The following is an 18,908-nucleotide window of genomic DNA, read 5'->3' on the forward strand; positions in this document are numbered from 1 at the left end:
CAGCATGCCCACCCCAGCACTGCATAGCCAAGAGCAGCCCAAGCTGCCCAGCCCAGTCAACTCTGGCTCCGCTCCCTGGTTGGGTAGGAGGGACGCTGTAGCCTTGGAGCTTTCTGAGCACTTCATAACCACTGCAGGGTGGGCTCCTTGGCCCCTCCTCAGCTCCAAAGCCATCCCCGCTTCCCACCACATCTGGAGCAAGGAGCCACAGAGCAAAAACACAAAAAGGGAAGAGGTCTCCTCCAAGCCCAGAGGCCGAGCCGGGCCCTGAAAGGAGAGGCGCCTTCACCTTCCTTCACAGAAAGCCACACCATTCAGAGCCTGGCACCCTCAGCCACTTTATTTCTCAACAAGTGAGGGTCAGCACCCACGGTCCAGGGCATCTGAGAGCGTGAAATCCACAGTGACATCTCCAGTGTGGGGGTGGAACTCCACGGTGTAGGTGATGGTCTGGGGGCCACCTGGTGGCACTCTGGGGTCTAGTGTGGTGTTGAAGAAGTACACAGCCTGCTTGCAGTGGGGGTTCCAGCAACAGTACCCCTGCAGGGGAAGCAGCAAGAAGGCGGTGAGGGCTTCTGACACCCCAGCACCCTCCTGGCCAGCCTCCAGCCCAGGCAGCTCGTGGTGGGAAGCTGCTGTTCAGGGCCGGGTGACCTGGGGCCACTGAGGAGTTATCATCTGGCTGAACATGCCAGGAACACCTGGAGCGCAGGCAGGTGGCACGGCGGCACCTGCTCTCAGGGCCGGCCCACTCTGGGACCCGCGCACACAGCACTACCTTGTCCTCCGCAGGCTTCAGGAGGCCGGTGCTGACCGTGCTGTCTGGGGTCAGGTGGTATTCCATCCACAGGACGGCTCCGTGGCTCCTCCCAGGCCTGGGGGTGAGGGTGGGATGGGGGGTGGGAACGTTGGGCCAAAAACAAACAGCTGCACGAGAGACTGGCTAAGCATGGTCATGGCTCCCCTCTGCTTTTCAGAAACCTCTAGTCTCTTCCACTTCCATCCTGCCCAGGGAGGAGGCTCCTAACACTCCAACTGACTAAGGCAACTCAGTAAAATGCTGAGCAAGAAGAGCCACAACCCAAAGCTCCCACTCACTCCCCACAGCCTGGCCAAATACTCAAGAGTAACCCTGGGGCAGGGCCAGCTTGCTGCCGGACCAGCCTCCTCGGCCTGAGGTCACAGAAAGGTTTGGCTCAGAAGGCTCAGAGAGGAGTCCAGGCATCAAAGTCTAGAAGAGCTCTCCCAGATACTCTGGATGGCAGGCACAGATGGGCAACTGTCCTGCCTCCCCCTTGTCACAGGAGCCCAAAGGGGTTCTGGGCTCACGGCCTCCACCCAGTTAGAAGAAAGTTTTTCCTCTGGGAAGAAGCCACCCCTCCCCATGAAGGGAGCTAGGGCTGGAGCTGGATGGGCCTGACCGTGCATCACAACGACAGCCCCTACCAATTCCTAACCTGCTTTAATTCCCAGGAGAGTTCAGGAATATGATCCACTGGGTAACCATAGCAACCAAATTCACATTTCTCTGCAGCTGTGTGTAACATGCTGCTTAGCTCAAAGGGAGCCTCAGATGTGGGAGGATCTGAGAGAGCCCACTCTGGCTCGCCCTCCCCACCCAGAAGCTGTGGGGACCCACTATACACTCAGGGCCACTTCAGGAGGGGCAAGGCTGAGACAAGGACAGCCATCCCACCCACATGAAAGTGGCCAAAGTAAGTGCTTAGCCACTCGGGCAATAACTATGAGAAAACAACCCTGCCACTTCCCCCACTGCCCCCACCTTGGAGACCACGCTCACCTCTTCAGCTCGATGGCACCCTCAGCACAGACAGCCTGCAGGGGGACCGGCTGCCGAAAATCAAAGGTCAGGATCTGCTGGGGCTCGGAGCGGCTGCGGCATGGGTACTCCCACAGTGGGTGGGGCTCGGCCTCCTTGCTCTCCCTGAAGTCGAGGGCGTGCTGAGAAGGGAAGAGGAGGTAGGGGTGTGCAGAGACAGAGCCGGGCGACCAGGGAACAAGGCCATGTCCTCGGCTCCAGGGTTTATCTATGCCAGTGGCCCCTAACCTCCATGGCCCTGGTCCCTCAGGGTAATTGCCATAGTCACGTGGGGCAGTGGGTCCTCACAAAAGACCACAGGTGCCTAGCCAGACCAGCTGGCTTCTGTTCCTGCCACCATTCACAAGCCGTTTCCTCAGTAAGTCACTCTAAGCTTCATTATCTCCCTTTTAAAACTGGATGACTGGGAATTCCCTGGTGGCGCGGCGGTTAAGAATCTGCCTGCCAATGCAGGGTTCGATTCCTGGTCCGGGAAGACCCCACATGCCGCAGAGCAACTAAGCCTATGTGCCACAACTACTGAGCCTGCGCTCCAGAGCCACCAAGCCACAACTACTGAGCCCGCGAGCCACAACTACTGAAACCCGCATGCCTAGAGCGCATGCTCCACAACAAGAGAAGCCACTGCAATGAGAAGCCCGCGCACCGCAACGAAGAGTAGCCTTCCGCTCACCGCAGCTAGAGAAAGCCCACGTGCAGCAACGAAGACCCAACCCAGCCAAAATAAATAAAGTAAAATACAATAAAATAAATAAAATAAAATATAAAACTGGATGACACTGCGCATCTCACGAGCTACCTTGAAGACCAACTGTCTATTGATGAAAATACCTGTCATTTGGACACTTGCCCATTCAGTGACCCTTTCTGAGCACTACAGCTGCCAGATCACCCCCATACAAGGCTCCCAGTCTAGATGGAGACAACTGGAAGACAAGCGAACACAGTGCCTGGGGGACACTGACCAGCTGAGAACAGGGCTGGGCAGGAGAGCTGCCCTGACGGGTGATCTCTAGGCTGCCTCTTGAAGGTTACACAGAAGTTGGCAGCAAAGAGGAGAGTGGACAAAGCCCAGCAGGGAAAGGGTGAAGAGCAGTGCAGAGCGGGCCGAACAGTGCGGGGTGACTGCTGGGGTGGGAGTAAGGGCTCAGGGAGCCTTACAGGGTTTTCCTGCAGGAGACAGACAGGGCCAGACTTCGGATCTACAGATTCACCTGGGCTCCCTGCGGAGGAAGGCTGACTGGGAGAGGCAGGAGGGTGCATGGTCAGACAACGAGAGATCAAAGTGCCCCAGACCAGACCAGCAGCAGCGGGGGAAGAAAACTGGCTCACAAAGGACCTGATGGTTATGGAACCCAACAACCAACTGCAAGGGAAGGTGAAGACTTGTCTGGGAGGTTGCTGGGGCCCTGAGCCCAGCAGGCAGGTATGAAGCGGCAGCAGGTCTAGGACAGGAGCACTGGAAGGGGCCAGGCTCAGGGAGGGGAAAGAGAAGATGGATTCTGGAAGCATCAGGTCACAATGCTTGAAGTCATCTCGGTGGAGAATCCACAGCTCTTAGCTATTTGGTCTGAGCTCAGGAGAGATGCAGACACTGGCCAGCAAAGAGAGAAGATGGGGACAGCTATGGGGGTCTGGGCAGGGGACTGGGGGAGACCTAGAACACAGGACACATTAGGGGATGAGAAGAGGGGAGGAATCCAGGAAGGAGCCTGAGAAGTGGCCAGGGGGAGCCCGGGTGTGCAGTGGTTTCTAGAAGAATTGAACAGTCAGTGGTATGCTGTGGAGAGGCAGGTAAGATGGAAACTGAAAATGTCCACTGGATTTATTTACTTAAAATATGTTTACACAAGTAATCCACAATCACTGTAGAAAAACTGTAAACAGAAAGATAAGCAAAATGAGGAAAATATTAACCACTTCCTAATCACACAACTAACATTTTGGTGTCCACTGCTCCACCCCTTTTTCTCTGCATGTGCAAATTTTTTTCTAATTAAAAAGAAATTGGGGCAACTTCCCTGGTGGCACATTGGTTAAGAATCAGCCTGCCAACGCAGGGGACATGGGTTCAAGCCCTGGTCTGGGAAGATCCCACAGGCCGCAGAGCAACTAAGCCTGTGCGCCACAACTACTGAGCCTGCATTCTAGAGCCCGCGCGCCACAACTACTGAGCCCACATGCCACAACTACTGAAGCCCACGCGCCTAGAGCCTGTGCTCCGCAATAAGAGAAGCGACCGCAACGAGAAGCCCGTGCACTGCAACGAAGAGTCGCCCCCGCTCGCCACAACTAGAGAAAGCCCGTGTGCAGCAACGAAGACCCAACACAGCCAAAAATAAATAAATAAATTTATATTATTTTAAAAAAATTAATATTGTACACAATTTTTAAAGGTTACTTTCCATTTATAGTTATTACACGTGTGAATTTTCTTAATACATAAAAATGGGATGGTGCTCCCTGCCCTGCCCTTCTAATGGGGCTCATGACTCTTCACATCCATCCTGGCTGAGCCAAATATCGCTGGCACTTTCATGACTGCTCTGGGTTCTGGGAGATGGAGACCCTGGTGGCTGACTCGAACCCCTACTGATGTACAAATAACCCTGCAGGACCTTCCTTGCAAATCCCACCCCCCTCCATGCTCTAGCACTTTCCCCTGGAATGGAGTCCCCAAAATGAAAATAGCTGGCTCAGAAGGTTGCCAAAATTGCCTTCTAGAGAGACCGTCCGAAAAGAGAACAAGCTGCTGACACTGGCAGGAATGGTTCCAGTGGCCTGGTGGTGGACAGGCCCCAACCCAAAATTCTGATTCAGGGGTTACAGCCCAGGGGCTAGAATGGCCTAATACCAGCCAGACTTGGAGACCCAATGGCTCTCAGGTTCATGCTCATGGTGAACCAAGTAGAATGGATACACCTGCCCTCGCTGCCCCCAACAGAGGAGCTCTCTGCATGCTGCCTGCACTGCCCAACCCAGGTCCCTCCATGGAAGCCACACGTCCCCATCAGAAGCCTGTGGCCATGTGGAGTGGGTGGGTGGGACACTGTGGGTGGGAGCTGTGGCCCTGCCTACCTTAATCATATCATCCATGATGTGCACATTGAAGCCTTCACAGTCACCACAGGGGCTCCGGATCCTCCACAGGTCCTGTAAGGAAGGCACAGCCTTACTGACACCCACCCAGCCAGGGCACACCAACATCCGCACTCACCCAATGGGGGCAGGTGGGCAGGCACACCAAGGGCTCTGTGGGACAGCACAGAGATGTCCACGCCCACCCAGGCACACGGAAGTGTGGTGACAAAAGCAGGAAGGGTAAGTGAGGTCAGGCTGGGGGGCTGCCCCAGCTCCAAACCTGAGGCACATCTTGCTGCTCCCGCAGGCGTGGAAGAAATGCCCACAGTTGAATGGGCCCAGAGACACCAAAGACCCAGGATGGTTCCTCAAACCTGTAAAGCCCCCCATGATCCCAAGCCCTCTCCTATGAGGGACAATTGGCCAGAGCTACCAGGATAGTGTCTCTCCCTCCTTGTCCATCCTGAACACCGGTTCATTGGGAAGAGCTCTATCAACCAGTTCTCGAGGCTCTACGCCTATAAAGAGAGCGTGAGGACAGGATCCCTGGAGGGGACCAGAGGTGCACTCTGGCCAGTCAACGTTGCATTCTCTGTCTCTTGGACATATGCCTAGGAACAGTGTCATTCTCCACATTCCCTCTTTGGCCATGAAAACCAGAATTTACATGGAACCTGATCAAGTGAATAAAAAACACAAAAGAAATGCCCAGAAAATTAAGTGATGGAACCACTAAGCTACCAATGGATAAAGCCGTTCTTATCAAAGAAATATCAAATGACATTCACGCTACATTTCAGGTTAAAAGCATTTCAAAATCCTTTTAATAAAAAATGTCTTTCCCAAAATGACTTTGTGACTGTGGTTCTGCTTTGATGAGAAAATTAAAATGAAGGTTTTCAATTTTTCTCGCATGAAGAAGCTGACTCGCCCATCTCAAAATGCTTTTAACAAGGGGAGCCTCAGCTCTCTTTTTTTTTTTTGCCAGAACAGTCACTTTATTAACAGGAAGGGGGGGCCAGGCCTCTCGGCCCAGCGTGGCGCGGGCTGTGTGTGAGGTATGGTAACAGAATTGGAGCCTCAGCTCTTAATGAGAGCAGAGCAAGCTGAACAGCTTATCTTCTGAAACTCTTAATTTATATTTTAAAATTATTCTGATAAGCCATAATTGTAAAATGACAACACACAGCCATTTCCATTTCATGTGCCAAATTACTTCATTTTTACAAAGGCAAGCCTCTTCTATTCAGTCCTGCAGTGTGATGACACAGAAAAACAGAGGCCCAAACTATTAAGACCCTAGTTGCTCCATCTGCATCCAAAGTCTTTACAAGAAAACAAGGTTCCCCCCATCCCCCGCCCGAAAACTTCTGGGTGGCCTACCCTGAACTCCACGACCATCATGTGCAGCGAGGCAGCCTGGGGCATCACCACAGCGCCAGGCGCCAGGTGCCTGTCCACAGCAGTCCGTACATACCAGAAGTACAGGTTGTGCCACGGAAGCAGGCTGGTGGTGAAGAACGGCTCACCCAGGAGGAGAGAAACCTGGCAATCAGAGCAAGAAGCAGGACCAGGGCGTCAGAAGGATTCGGCTGAGGAGTAAAGGACAGGTTACAAGTTTCACAGGCACATTCGTTCATTCATTCACTCACCCACTTGGTCAGTCAGTCAGTCAACAAGCATATCAAGGTCTGCATCTGCCCTTGAGGATACAAAGATGAGAAACAGACATGAGCCCTGCCCTCAGGAGTGCAGAGTGGAAGGGGCAGCAGACAAGGCTGGGGGCCGTCCTCAGAGAGTGCAGTAAGCTCTGACAGAAGCAAGGAAGGGGCTCGTGGAGAGACTCTAGAGGTAAGAGCATAGGGAAGAGCTTCCAGGATGGCATCCTGTAAACCCTACTCAAAGTCTTATTATGACAATTTATTATCAGCGCTAGTCTGTCTCCTTCACCAGGCTCGGAGACCACAGAAGTAGGGACAGAGAAGTGGCAGCACAGTATTCCCAGCACAGCACCTGGCCCAGAGCAGATGGTCAGTGAAGGTTTGCTGATTAGATGAATAAATGCATGAACAGGAGACAGAAAAGCAAAGGAGTAGGGATTACAGGCAGAGGGATGGGCAGAAGCAAAAGCAGGGGTGTGAAATAGAGAAAGGCCCTTTTGGGAGCTTGTCAGACGAGCAGGTGGGGTAGGACGGTAAAGAAAGGGTGAGGCCACAGAGGTGGAGAGAAGCCAGGTCACCAAAGGCAGCTGATGACAGGTAAAGGGGACTGGACTCTGCCCTGGAGGCAAGAGGGGATCACGAAAAGCTTTAATCAGGGTTTAGTATGAGAAGGAATGTGCTTTAGAAAGATCCCTCAGGAGTTCCCTGGTGGCCTAGTGGTTAGGATTCTGGGCTTTCACTGCTGTGGCCTGCGTTCAATCCCTGACTGGGGAACTGAGAGATCCCACAAGCCACACAGTGTGGCCAAAAAAAAAAAAAAAGAAAGATCCCCAAAGTATGTAGGAAGTAGGGAGGCTACCTGCAGGTGGAGCTGGGGACAGGACATGACTTGGGCGAGCACTGCTATAGTCCAGGCAAGGAGTGGGGAGTCTGTGTCAAAGGGAGGAGAACCAGACAGCAGATGCTGAGGAGCCAGACCACCCAGGGCTGGGCCCAAGCAGACAGGCATCAAGGACAGGGCCAGTCCAAGATGACACATGGGTTCCTAGTTGAGATGACAGAGATGCAGAAGGAAACAACGAAAACAGAAAGGGGTTAGCCCTGTGTATTCCCTGCTCCCCCAACACTGAGGCAAGAATGCCCACTCTCACCACTTCTACTCAACAGTGACCTGGAGTCTAGCCAGTGCACCATATCAATGGCTTTCAGAATTTAAATTTTCTTTCTTTCTCTTTTTTTTTTGGCCGTGCCGTGCGGCTTGTGGGATCTTAGTTCCCCAATCAGGGACTGAACTCATGCCCCCTGCAGTGGAAGCGCGGAGTCCTAACCATTGGACCGCCAGGGAATTCTCTAAATATCTTTTTAATCCTCATCTATAAGGGAAAGAAAGAGCAACTTGTACACGAATGATCAGAGCAGCATCCTTCATGGTAGCCAAAAAGGAGAAACCACCCAAATGTCCATAAACTGTCCATCAATATGGATAAATAAATGTCCATCAGTATGGACAAATAAAATGTGGTACAGCCATACAGTGGAGTATTATTCAGCAGCAAAAATAAATGAAGTATTGATATATGCTGTAACATGAATGAACTCTGAAAGAAGCCACCTACGAAGGACTATACGTAGCATGATTCCATTTATATGAAATGTCCAGAACTGGCACATCCATACAGAAGGAAAACAGGCTAGTGGCTGCCTAGGGCTGGGAGGCTGGGGATAAATAGGGAGTGACTGCTAATGGGCAAGGAGTTTCTTTCTGGGTGATGAAAATGTTCTAAAATTGATTGTGGTGATGGCTGCATAATCTTATGAATATACTAAATCACTGAACCGTACACTTTAAATTTCTTTGCTGCATGAACCATATCTCAGAAAGAAAGCTGTTCTTAAAAAAAAGGCATGGGAGGAAAACAGGCAAAAGGCTTAAATAGATATTTCACTAAACAAGATATAGAATAGCTTAGAAGCACATGAAAAGGTGTTCAACATTATTAGGCAAACACAACTCAAAACTACGAGACATCACCACACACCCACTAAAGTGGCTATACTAAAAAAAAAAAAAAAAAAAAAAAAGAGGGCTTCCCTGGTGGCGCAGTGGTTGAGAGTCCGCCTGCTGATGCAGGGGACACGGGTTCGTGCCCTGGTCCGGGAAGATCCCACATGCCGCGGGGAAGCTAGGCCCGTGAGCCATGGCCGCTGAGCCTGTGCTCCACAACGGGAGAGGCCACAACAGTGAGAGGCCCACGTACCGCAAAAAAAAAAAAAAAAAAAAAAAAGAGACAATACGAAGTGTTGGTAAAGATATGGAGAAACTGGAACCCTCATACATTACTGGTTGGGATATAAAATGGTATACCCGCTTTGGATAACAGTTTAATAGTTTATTTAAAAGTTAAACAGTGAATTCCACTGCGGTCCAGTGGTTAGGACTCGGCACTTTCACTGCTGAGGGCCCAGGTTCAATCCCTGGTCAGGGAACTAATATCCCACAAGCCATATGGCACAGCAAAAAAAAAAAAAAAAAAAAGTTAAACAAAAATATCACACAACCCAGCAATTCCAAGCCTAGGTATCTAAGGGAACCGAAAACACAAACCCTCACAAAGACTTAACATACCCATGCTCACAGTAGCATTATTCATAATAGTCAAAAACTGGAAACAATCCAAATGTCCACCAACAAGTGAATGGGTAAACCAAATATCACACAGTCATACACTGGAACACTACTCAGCATTGAAAAGGAACAAAATACTGACACATTCTACAACACGGATGAACCTTTCAGCCATGAACAGTGAAATAAGCCCGACACAAAAGACCACATATTGTATTATTCCACTCACACGAAATGCCAAGAAAAGGCAAAGTTACAGAGAGAGAAACCACATCAGCGGCTGCCTGGGGCTAGGGGCTAGGTGATGGAAGTTCTAAAACCAGACAGTGTGACAGTTATATAATTCTCTATATTTACTAAAAAATCTTCAAATTGTACACTTGGAATGGGTTAATTTTATGGTATGTCAATTATATCTCAATAAAGGGGTTAAAAAAAATGTTGGCAAGAAAGATGACAGGTTCCAGCTTGAAGGGCCTGTGGGATATGTGAGATTTGAAGACCCGGCTTGGACACCCACGATTCCCACATGGGAAGGGATGTGATGGTCTTGAGAGGAGATGCAACGGAAGAGGAGAGGACAGACAAGAAGAGAGCACCAAGGACACCTGCAGGGAAGGATCAAGTGAAGGAAGAGAGACCGATGAAGGGCTGAGAAGGAGCAGCCAGAAAGAGAAGAGGAAACCCTGGAAAGGCAGCCTCTTAAGGGCCTAAAGAGAAGTATGTTGAGGAGGGAGAGGCCCCTGTTGTGAGGGTGCAGGAGGCCAGCGAGATGAAGCGACAAGGAGACCGTGTCTAGTAGCTAAGGTTACTGAGGGCCGGGAGCAGTTTCGGAGGCACACGGGGGACTGAGGAACAGATGGGAGGCGGAAGCGTGCACAGCAGTGCTGTGAAGGGAAAAGGGAGGGGACACGATGTGCCGAAGTCGCTCTTAGCAGAGCTCGTCTGCCGTTGCTGAAGGAGCAGCCATGAGCCACTTGAGAGCTGTGCAAGTATTTGCTCAGCAGGCATCTCTGCAAACCTCACCACACCCTCAACAGCGGCGAGTCCTTAGCTGGTGAGTGACTGGGGGACACACAGTGAGGTCCGGAGAAGGGGGCAGTCAGGTTGTCTCAGAGCCGTGCTGTCCAGAGCAAACGCAGAGCACTCACTACTTACCTTTTTACCCTCCAAGTCTGCAGGTGTTAATAATTCAGGCCGTTTCTCTATTATATTAATTTTATCTTCCAAGTGGTTAGCCTTGAAGATCTTAGAGAGAAAACAAAACTATTGTTTTTGTCCAGAAAAAGAACATCTCAGTTCCTTTATCTGTGTGCAGTTCTCTGGCCAAACAGTTCTGGAGCACCACTTTCAGCTGCTTTGCAGAACTTCTCCCATCCAAAGGCCTCCTACAGACCTCAGATGAGATCAGGAGCAAAATGTCATAAGAGCAAAAGAAATTTCTCTTGCAGGCACATTGGCAAGACTTAGCTGTAGGCTTGTAGTTCTGGTGGAGGTAGGTTATCCTTCAGAGAGGGAATCACAGGCCAGGAGGAGAAACACTGTCACAGAACCAACCAGTCAGGTCAGTTTGTGAGCAGTGACTCCGTGGGCGCTGGTGCCCCAGAAACAAATCTCAAATTCATTTCTATCACCACAAAGACTTTAGTTTTTTTCATTTTATGTGAAGTGAGGAGAGAAGCCTAAACATCTTCAGCCACAACAAACACAGTAGAGTCTAAACGCTCACTGCTATTCAACGACAGCCCCAGAAGACTTCCAGGCCAGCTCTCGACTCAGGAGTCACAGAACTTCACTGGCAGCTCCTACTTCTCCCAGTTCCCTTGGTACCAGCACTGCTTCAAAGCGATCAATCCCAGACTCAGGAAGGCAGGCCCCACAGGTCCCCTCATTATTTCAGTAACAACAATTATCACTTACTTTTTTCATCAGTCTATGAGAAGCTGCTGAATTCTCTATCGTAAATACCTGAAGAGGATACCATGCTATTAGTTGTAGGAGGTGCACTTAACAGAGAAAGAAAACAAAGATTAAAATGCAACTCCAAGGCAGAGGACAACATCTAACTAACTCTACCTGTGCTCATTATCCCCCTGGGACAGTACAACATTCTGCGCTGAGCCTAGCGAGGTGGCAGACTCAGACTCGGGAGCTGTGGCGATGGGGCAACAGCTATAGCCTGACTCCTGCCCGCACACGAGGCAACAACCCCTTAGCCACCAACACAAGCACGCCTGCCACATATGTGGCAGCTGCACTTGAAAGAGCTTTAGTCACAAAACCATGTACCCAGACCACATGACACCCAAACTCAAGAGCGGCCGTCAGGAACCTGATAGAAGGCACATGTCCAGTACCTGCTCTGCCCCAAGGTGATGGGCCAGTATGGAGAGCAGACTGCCATCACTGATGCACAGGCAGACACTGTCCGGCTTAAGCACCTGCAGAAAAGAACAACCTCAGCACAGATTTTCTTACAATGTCAAGAAATTCCTGTTGACAAACTGACAGGAACATTTCCCATCTGACCCCCTAACTCACTCTGTGATTACTCAATCTTGATTTCCTTCTCACTCCATCCCCTACACAGCCCGGCTGGATCTTCCTATGCCCTAACACCAGTCACACCTGCCTCCCAGGCCCAGGTGGTAACCAGCCCCCCACTCCAACACAGCCACCTCCCTCACCTCTCCCCACCATCAGGAAAGACTGTCCTCAAGCCATCCTAGAAGGCCCAGCTGAAGGGCTGCCCTGTTTATCAGAGGCAACCTCCCAATCCACAACCACAGGCCTCTTCCCAACCTGGTCACAGCACAGAAAGCTGTAGGCATGTCAAATGACTCCCCAAAGCAGGAATGCCTTTATAGGTCAACAGACTCCTCTGAGAGAAACGTAGGATGGTTGGGACCCTCCCTCCCCCCAAAAATGCAAGCATATGCATACGTGCACATATATTTTTCTGCATATGACTCCAAGGGGTCCAGAGACCCCCGTCCAAACCTTGTGTGTGGTCCCCAGGCTGAGAGACCCCTTCTACAGGTAGCAGGGAGCAAAGGTCTTTCAGGAGAGTTACATGACAAAATTTACATTCTAGAAAATTTTAGAAAGGAAGTAGGAGATGAGAGGAATAATGGGGTGGCTGAATCCACAAGGATCACGCAAAGGAATTGCTGGTGACCATAAAGGCAAAGTGTCCAGAGGTAAGGCAGGGGCCAGGGAGAGGCTCCCATAGAAGAGCAGAGAACAAGCCCTCAGGTAGTCCAGAAACAAGCTCCCTGGCCTCTGCCCAAATGCCCGCCCAGAAGGAGCCAGCTGAAGCCACTCATGGACAGAGAAGGGAGCACAGAAAACAAAACCAGCTAATCATAAGTGAGCAATGAGCTCGATTGGGTCCATGGGACAAACCTCTCCTGGCCTACAACCACCTAAGGGGCTGGACACTTACCGTCCTCAGGGCCTGGACGTATTGATCAGTTCTGTTCTGATCATTGATCTCTCCAAACCGAGGCCGGTTCCAGAGCAGGTGAGCCTGGCAGTCACACACAGGGCGTGCTGGGTGGGCTCTCCCATCCTTTTCGGGGCTGGGCCAGGAAATGAACAGACACAGGGTGATGACCTGCTAGGCACCAGCGAGCATGAAGGCACGGCACAGGGACCTGCCCCAGGGAAATCGAGATGGAGAGGGGACACACGCATGGTCCTCTAGGGGGCATGAGTCTAGGCACTGGCTGTGGAGTGGGCGTTAGAGGTCGGAGGGCCCTCCAATTCAAGGCTTCTCATATATATCTGCTCCAAATGGGGGTCCTGCCACTGGGGCAGCCTCTTCAGAGTACACACAAACAGGCATTGAAATACCCAGTCACAAACTTTCGCTCTTATTCTGTTCAGATACAAATGTGCCCACTCAAACCTCTACAGGGTCTGTACAGGGAATTTATATAAAGGCACAGTGTCACAAGCCTAATGTCCCACCCGATGAGGCTTGGGGCACACCTGGTCCTCTGGAGGCTGTACCACACACAGTAGTCGTCGTGGTGGGCTACCAGGCAGAGGGCTGAGCCCTGGACAACAGGCTCCTCTTCTGGCAGGAAGTACACACACTGCATCCAGTGGTCCCGCCACTGAAACAGGAAGAGAATCAGCTATCACCAAGCTGCAACAAGAGCAATGCATCTAATCCGGGGGCCAAAACCCAATTCAAAAATCAATTTGCAGGGAAACCACTGTGTGGACTATAGATAGCTACTATGGCCAAAGAGATAAAGAAGAAAATCCTCAAGTCAGAGAGGCTAAAGGTTCAAAATCTTGCTGGAACACTGCTGGCTTCAGAAGGATAGAATGTGGCCTAGGGCAGTGGTCTTCAAGGTGGGCTCAGGGGAGGGGACTCCAGCCTCTGCCGTGTGTGTGTGTGTGTGTGTGTGTGTGTGTGTGTGTGTGTGTGTGTGTGTGTGTGTGTGTGTGTGTGTGTGTGTGTGATCGTGACTAGAAGGAACCTTCTGCCAAAATGTGTACTTGATTGCAAGTATCTCCCCTCCATTAAAATCATACCTATACTGACCTCCTGCCCCCACCCACACCTCTTCAGAGTAGCTCCTCAGAGCTGAGAGGCTGTCTCCCAGGCTACAGTCCTCATCTGACTTCAAATAAAGTTAAGTCACAACTCTCACACTGTGTTGTTTTTTTTTTCAGTCAACACATTCTATCCTACCTGATCTTGAACTTAAAGACAGGTGAATAACATTCCCATCTATCTAAGATGTCTATTTGAATGTAAAAGCTAGAAAATTAAAATCTAACCAGATACATTCTGGAAAAAATAAACACTAACAAGGAGGAAAAAAAGATCCTCTAAAACCTGTTATTCATTCTTTACTGTGCCTCCCTGACCCCTCCCGGTCTCCCATAGTGCTTCCCTGTCACCATGTCCCTCCCACACACCAGCCTCTCAGGTCCTAATGCTAAAGAGCTATGATAGCCAGAATCCACTGTCTGAGGCTGATCAAAAGCAGTTTAATGAAGTCATGAGGGAGATTCATTAGCAGCTCTTCAAATTCGAAACAGTCCAAAAGTCACCACTGGTAGAGGAAGGACACAAGCCCCACAGTCAGGACACCTGGGGACAAGCACCCACCAAGGCTGCCTACACCTGAGGCCCTGCTCCCCTCATCGGCCCGGCTTTGTGTGGTTACCCAGCATGTCTTATATGAGGATTCAAGGAGAAAATACACATAGAAGCACTTTGAAGATATACAAATGAGAAGTATTTACATTTTAATGAAATTCTTATGCTAATTTTGCAATTACCACACTCCTAGAGGGGAAGAAAGCAGCCCAGTGCCAACCTCAATTCTGTTGGAGAATTCTGACCTCCCCCCCACACCACACCCCACCACACACACACCACACACGCCCCCCTCCCCACACAGATCACACACCACACACACACACCCCACACCCCACACCCCACACACGCTCTCAGCCTACGGAGGACTGAGGCTATGCAGAGTGGAGCCGGGGCAGCTCAAGGGCCCAGGAGGACTGACCGAAATCGCACAGCAGTCATGACCCTTTGGCCTAAGCAGTAACTCAGGGAGCAGGATGAGATGCTAAGGCCTTCCCTGAAGTCACCATGTATACACCCAGAACCAGCAGCTGAGCAATCAAAGCCAAGCCAGTGCCCAGCAAGTGGGAACAGGAAGTCAGAACACACAGAGGACAGGCCCAAGGCCTCCCAGGTGGAGGGAACATTTGATTCCTTGGTCCTGAAGCATCTTTCCCACTTTCTTCCCTTGTGTTTGTGTACAGAGGGGTAGATAATACATGCACATGAGAGAAAACTCAAAAGATATAAAAGGGTCATGGAGTGAAAAATAAGTTTCCTTTCCACCCCTAACCTCCAGCTCCCTTCCCAGAAGCAACCATTTTTACCAATTTCTGTGAATTCTTCCCAAGATACCCTTGCATACATGCACCACACATAAAGGCTGATAAACACATATATTCTTATTTTTAATAACGCCAACGCTGGCACAGCACACACTGTTCTGTGCCTCTCGTTGTTTCACTTGATCTGTCCTTGAGACTGTTCCACATCAGTGCAGAGACAGCCACCTCACCCTCTGCGTGGATGCAGGAAAATGGACTTGGCCAGTCCCTGCTGGTGGCCTCTAGGTTGTTCCAGTCTTTTCTATTTAATCAGGGCTGCAGTGAGTATCCTGGCACACACATCATTCTACACGTATGCAGCTCCATCCAGAGCCTAAATGCCTAGAAGGGGCGTCATGTCCCATCCTGACCGACTGTGGGCCTTGCTGCACTCCACAACGCTCTGGTGATCACCCTCCTGCACTGCCCCACGGCTCCACCAACAGCATGCAAACTCTGAACTTTATTCACTAATACACGAAAAACAGTATTTCACTGTTTAAATCTGCATGGTTCTTGGACTTCCCTGATGGCACAGTGGTTAAGAATCCACCTGCCAATGCAGGGGACACGGGTTTGAGTCCTGGTCCGGGAAGATCCCAAGTGCCATGGAGCAACCAAGCCCATGCGCCACAGCTACTGAGCCCGCGCCCTAGAGCCTGAGAGCCACAACTACTGAAGCCCGCGCACCTAGAGCCCGTGCTCTGCAACAAGAGAAGCCACTGCAGTGAGAAGCCAGTGCACTGCAATAAACAGTAGCCCCTGCTCGCCTCAACTAGAGAAAGCCCGTGCACAGCAACGAAGACCCAATGCAGCTGAAAAATAAATAAATAAATAAAATTAAGAAAAATATTTTTAAAGAAAAAGGAATATAATATGTATTTCCTTTTCTGTAGTTCACATCCTCCCCACTTTCCATTGAGCTGAAGAAGGTAGATTTTGAGGTCACAGAAAATGCGGCTGTAGACAGGCTGTAGTTCTCTATCACAAGCTAATCTGAGGACCCCTGGATTACTCGGTGGGCAGGTCTAAGAGTGGCTGTACCAGGACGAGGGGAGAGCCAGCACACCAAAGCTGCCCTACGGCTCACTGTGACCACTGGTGTTGACCATGAACTTGGCCTGAAAGGTCTATCTTATATCTTACTACAGCTAGCCTTGCCTTTTTTTCCTTTAAACTCTTCTTTGACATTGATTCTAACATAGTCCCTTCTATCTCTAAATTCTTAGGAATCTAAGATTCAACATGCTCCTTTCCCAGGACAAAAAGTGGACAAGTTTCCTGATTTCCACAAAAACGTGCTCAGCTCCCGCCTCTTACCTGGAGTTCCTCTGGATCCGAGTGTGCCCAGAAGGGGGCCGTGGTGCACTTGATCTTCCCCTCAGGGTCCATTTCAATATCCCACCAGGAGAGAACCACCTGAGCTTGGCCAGATGCCAGAGGTTCAAACTGCCTGCTATGGGAGGCTGTTGAGCTACTGACTTGCTTGCTGAAGTCCACACTGTGGAAGAATATTCAGGAACTGAAGCATATTTTAAGCTCACACACTCCATCTTTAAGCATTTATGGTGACCTCACCAGCAATGAGACTTGTTTGCAATGGACTCCTGATGTCAAAATGAACTCAAAAAGAACTGCCAATGACCGCAATTCACCAAGTGTCTCCAAACGCCATGACCCTGGGTGGCTCCTTGGTACCTGAACATAGGCAGCACGTTGCTGAGGACAGTGAAGTCAGTAGGAGACACCTGGTTCAGCTGAATGTCATAAACAGAGGGCGCACCAGGACACCTCTCCAGTTCCAAGGGGGGGACAATGACTTGCTCTCCAAGGCTGGTCTGAACACGGATGGGAAACAGCTTGTTCCATGACCACATCCTCCTGGACTCCACCAGCTGTGCGTAGACGGTTGCTCTGTGAGGCACTGCCTCACAATTTTTCTAAGTTTATATTAAAAAAGTAAAACAAAAGAACAAAAAATTAACCAGTTACGTTGACCCACAGTAATTCCCATTGAGCAAAAGAGATTTATTCCCTAATATTAGGGAATAAATATTAGTATAGTAATTATAAATATTAGTATAGTATTAGTATAGTATAAATATTAGTATGGTATAAATATACTAATATTTATATTATATTATAAATATTAGTATAGTATAAATATACTAATATTTATATTAGTATATTATATACATAATATATATATTATATAATATATATAATATTATATATTATTTTTTATATATAATATAATAAATATTAGTATAGTATTAGTATAGTATTATAGATTAGTAACATCTAACACCTTATCACTATTAGGACAGTGAACTGTTTTCAGCCAATGCCCTTGGGAACAGAAGAAACCAGACTTCAGAAAGAATACACATTATGCCTAAGACGACTTATGTCAGGTAAGTTCCTAGCTACCTGACACTCTTGAATATTTCAAAAATAAACCTTGCCCCAGGAGCTTCCACCTGAGTGGGTGGTGGGATTCCAGGGCGCTGCTATGGAGGGGTGTAGTGAGCCACAGCTGGATGCTAAGGCCAAGGTCACCAACCAGCTCATAGATTTTCAGTGGAAGCTGGGTATGGCTGTGAGCTCAGACAGCTGCAGATCACTTAAGTATCCTTATGTTGCAGTGATGCTCAAAGTGGCAGATCATTCAGGCCAAGTAAAGAACAGGTCCTTCGAAATGACAATTCCACAGTTTCAGAATTTCTAGACAGTTCAAGGAAATTGCTGCAATTATTGAAACTGTGTGAAAACTGATTACTTGGTTGATGAATTGCTACCATCATTCTAAAATCATGGACTTTACTTTCTGCAACAAAACTGCCTAAGGATCAAATGATATTTATTGAATGAAAATTACACTTTTGGTTTTCCATTTTTTTAAATAATAAAAAAGAAAATCAGACAATCAGGAATTACAAAGTGGTGATTGCCACACACTTTGTGAATGTACTAAGAGCCACTGAATTGGAAACTTTAAAGGGTGAAGAACTCTGTGGTATGTGAATTCTATCTTAATTGGACAAGGGGCCATCCTCAACTGACCTGACCTCCTGGCCTCACCTGGCACTGCCGACCACACTCCTCACTTGGCTTAGGCTGCAGTCCCTCATCCGATTTCCCTCCTGCCTCATTCATCCAACACCCTCTACATGCCAGGCACTAGGGGCCCAGCCATGAAGAGAACACTCACAGCTGCTACTGCACAGAAAGCACAAGCACAGGGTTTATCTACCTCATCACTAGTGACCTTTTGGATCAGGTGATCCTTTACTGTGGGGGCTGCTCTGTGCATTGTAGGATGTTTGGTAACATCCCTGGCCTCTACCCACAACATGACAGTAGCACCACCTCTCAGTTGTGACATCAAAACTGTCTCCAGACACAGCTCTGGATGAGAAGCACTGCTCTCCCTCTCTGTCTCCTTCACAAAGCTGTGCTTCCCCTGCCCAACGCTTACAGAGAGAATTCCCCAGAGACCTGGTCTGGACCATCTTTTTCTCCCACCATGTACTCTCCCATTTGACCTCAACCACTCCATCTTCATTTACCAAATACATGTATCCAAATGCCTCCTGGTCCTCTCTACTTGGCTGACCCTCAGCTCAAAGTCTGTCTAAACCAAACAAGTCACCTTCACCTCTCCCCCACCTTCCCAGGCCTGGTCCTCCTCCCAGTCAACAGGAAGCACCACCATCCAAGCCAGTCACCTACACCTCAAACCCTGGCATCATCCTCAATGCCTCCACATCTAAGT

At 49.5% G+C, this 18,908-nt stretch overlaps 1 protein-coding gene and 1 pseudogene across 5 annotated transcripts in view; one reads left to right on the forward strand and one right to left on the reverse strand.

Moving 5' to 3' along the window:
* Positions 1–313: 313 nt before the first annotated feature.
* PRMT7 (protein arginine methyltransferase 7) overlaps positions 314–18,908 on the reverse strand; it is a 47,608-nt gene continuing 29,013 nt past the window's right edge. For all 5 annotated transcript variants that reach the window (XM_019935634.3, XM_073796350.1, XM_019935636.3 and 2 more), the window contains 12 exons: positions 16,832–17,073; positions 16,454–16,634; positions 13,202–13,329; positions 12,654–12,789; positions 11,566–11,649; positions 11,129–11,176; positions 10,367–10,456; positions 6,305–6,466; positions 4,919–4,993; positions 1,802–1,962; positions 779–875; positions 314–540 (listed from right to left, as the gene is read on the reverse strand). In XM_019935634.3, coding sequence (XP_019791193.1) covers positions 361–540; positions 779–875; positions 1,802–1,962; positions 4,919–4,993; positions 6,305–6,466; positions 10,367–10,456; positions 11,129–11,176; positions 11,566–11,649; positions 12,654–12,789; positions 13,202–13,329; positions 16,454–16,634; positions 16,832–17,073 — 1,584 coding nt within the window. In that variant the 3' untranslated portion in view covers positions 314–360. The remainder of the gene's footprint in view (positions 541–778; positions 876–1,801; positions 1,963–4,918; positions 4,994–6,304; positions 6,467–10,366; positions 10,457–11,128; positions 11,177–11,565; positions 11,650–12,653; positions 12,790–13,201; positions 13,330–16,453; positions 16,635–16,831; positions 17,074–18,908) is intronic.
* Positions 17,602–17,943, forward strand: LOC101316934 (COMM domain-containing protein 6 pseudogene; annotated as a pseudogene).

This window comes from Tursiops truncatus, chromosome 19 (assembly GCF_011762595.2).
Source record: "Tursiops truncatus isolate mTurTru1 chromosome 19, mTurTru1.mat.Y, whole genome shotgun sequence".
NCBI classification, from domain to species: Eukaryota; Metazoa; Chordata; class Mammalia; order Artiodactyla; family Delphinidae; genus Tursiops; species Tursiops truncatus.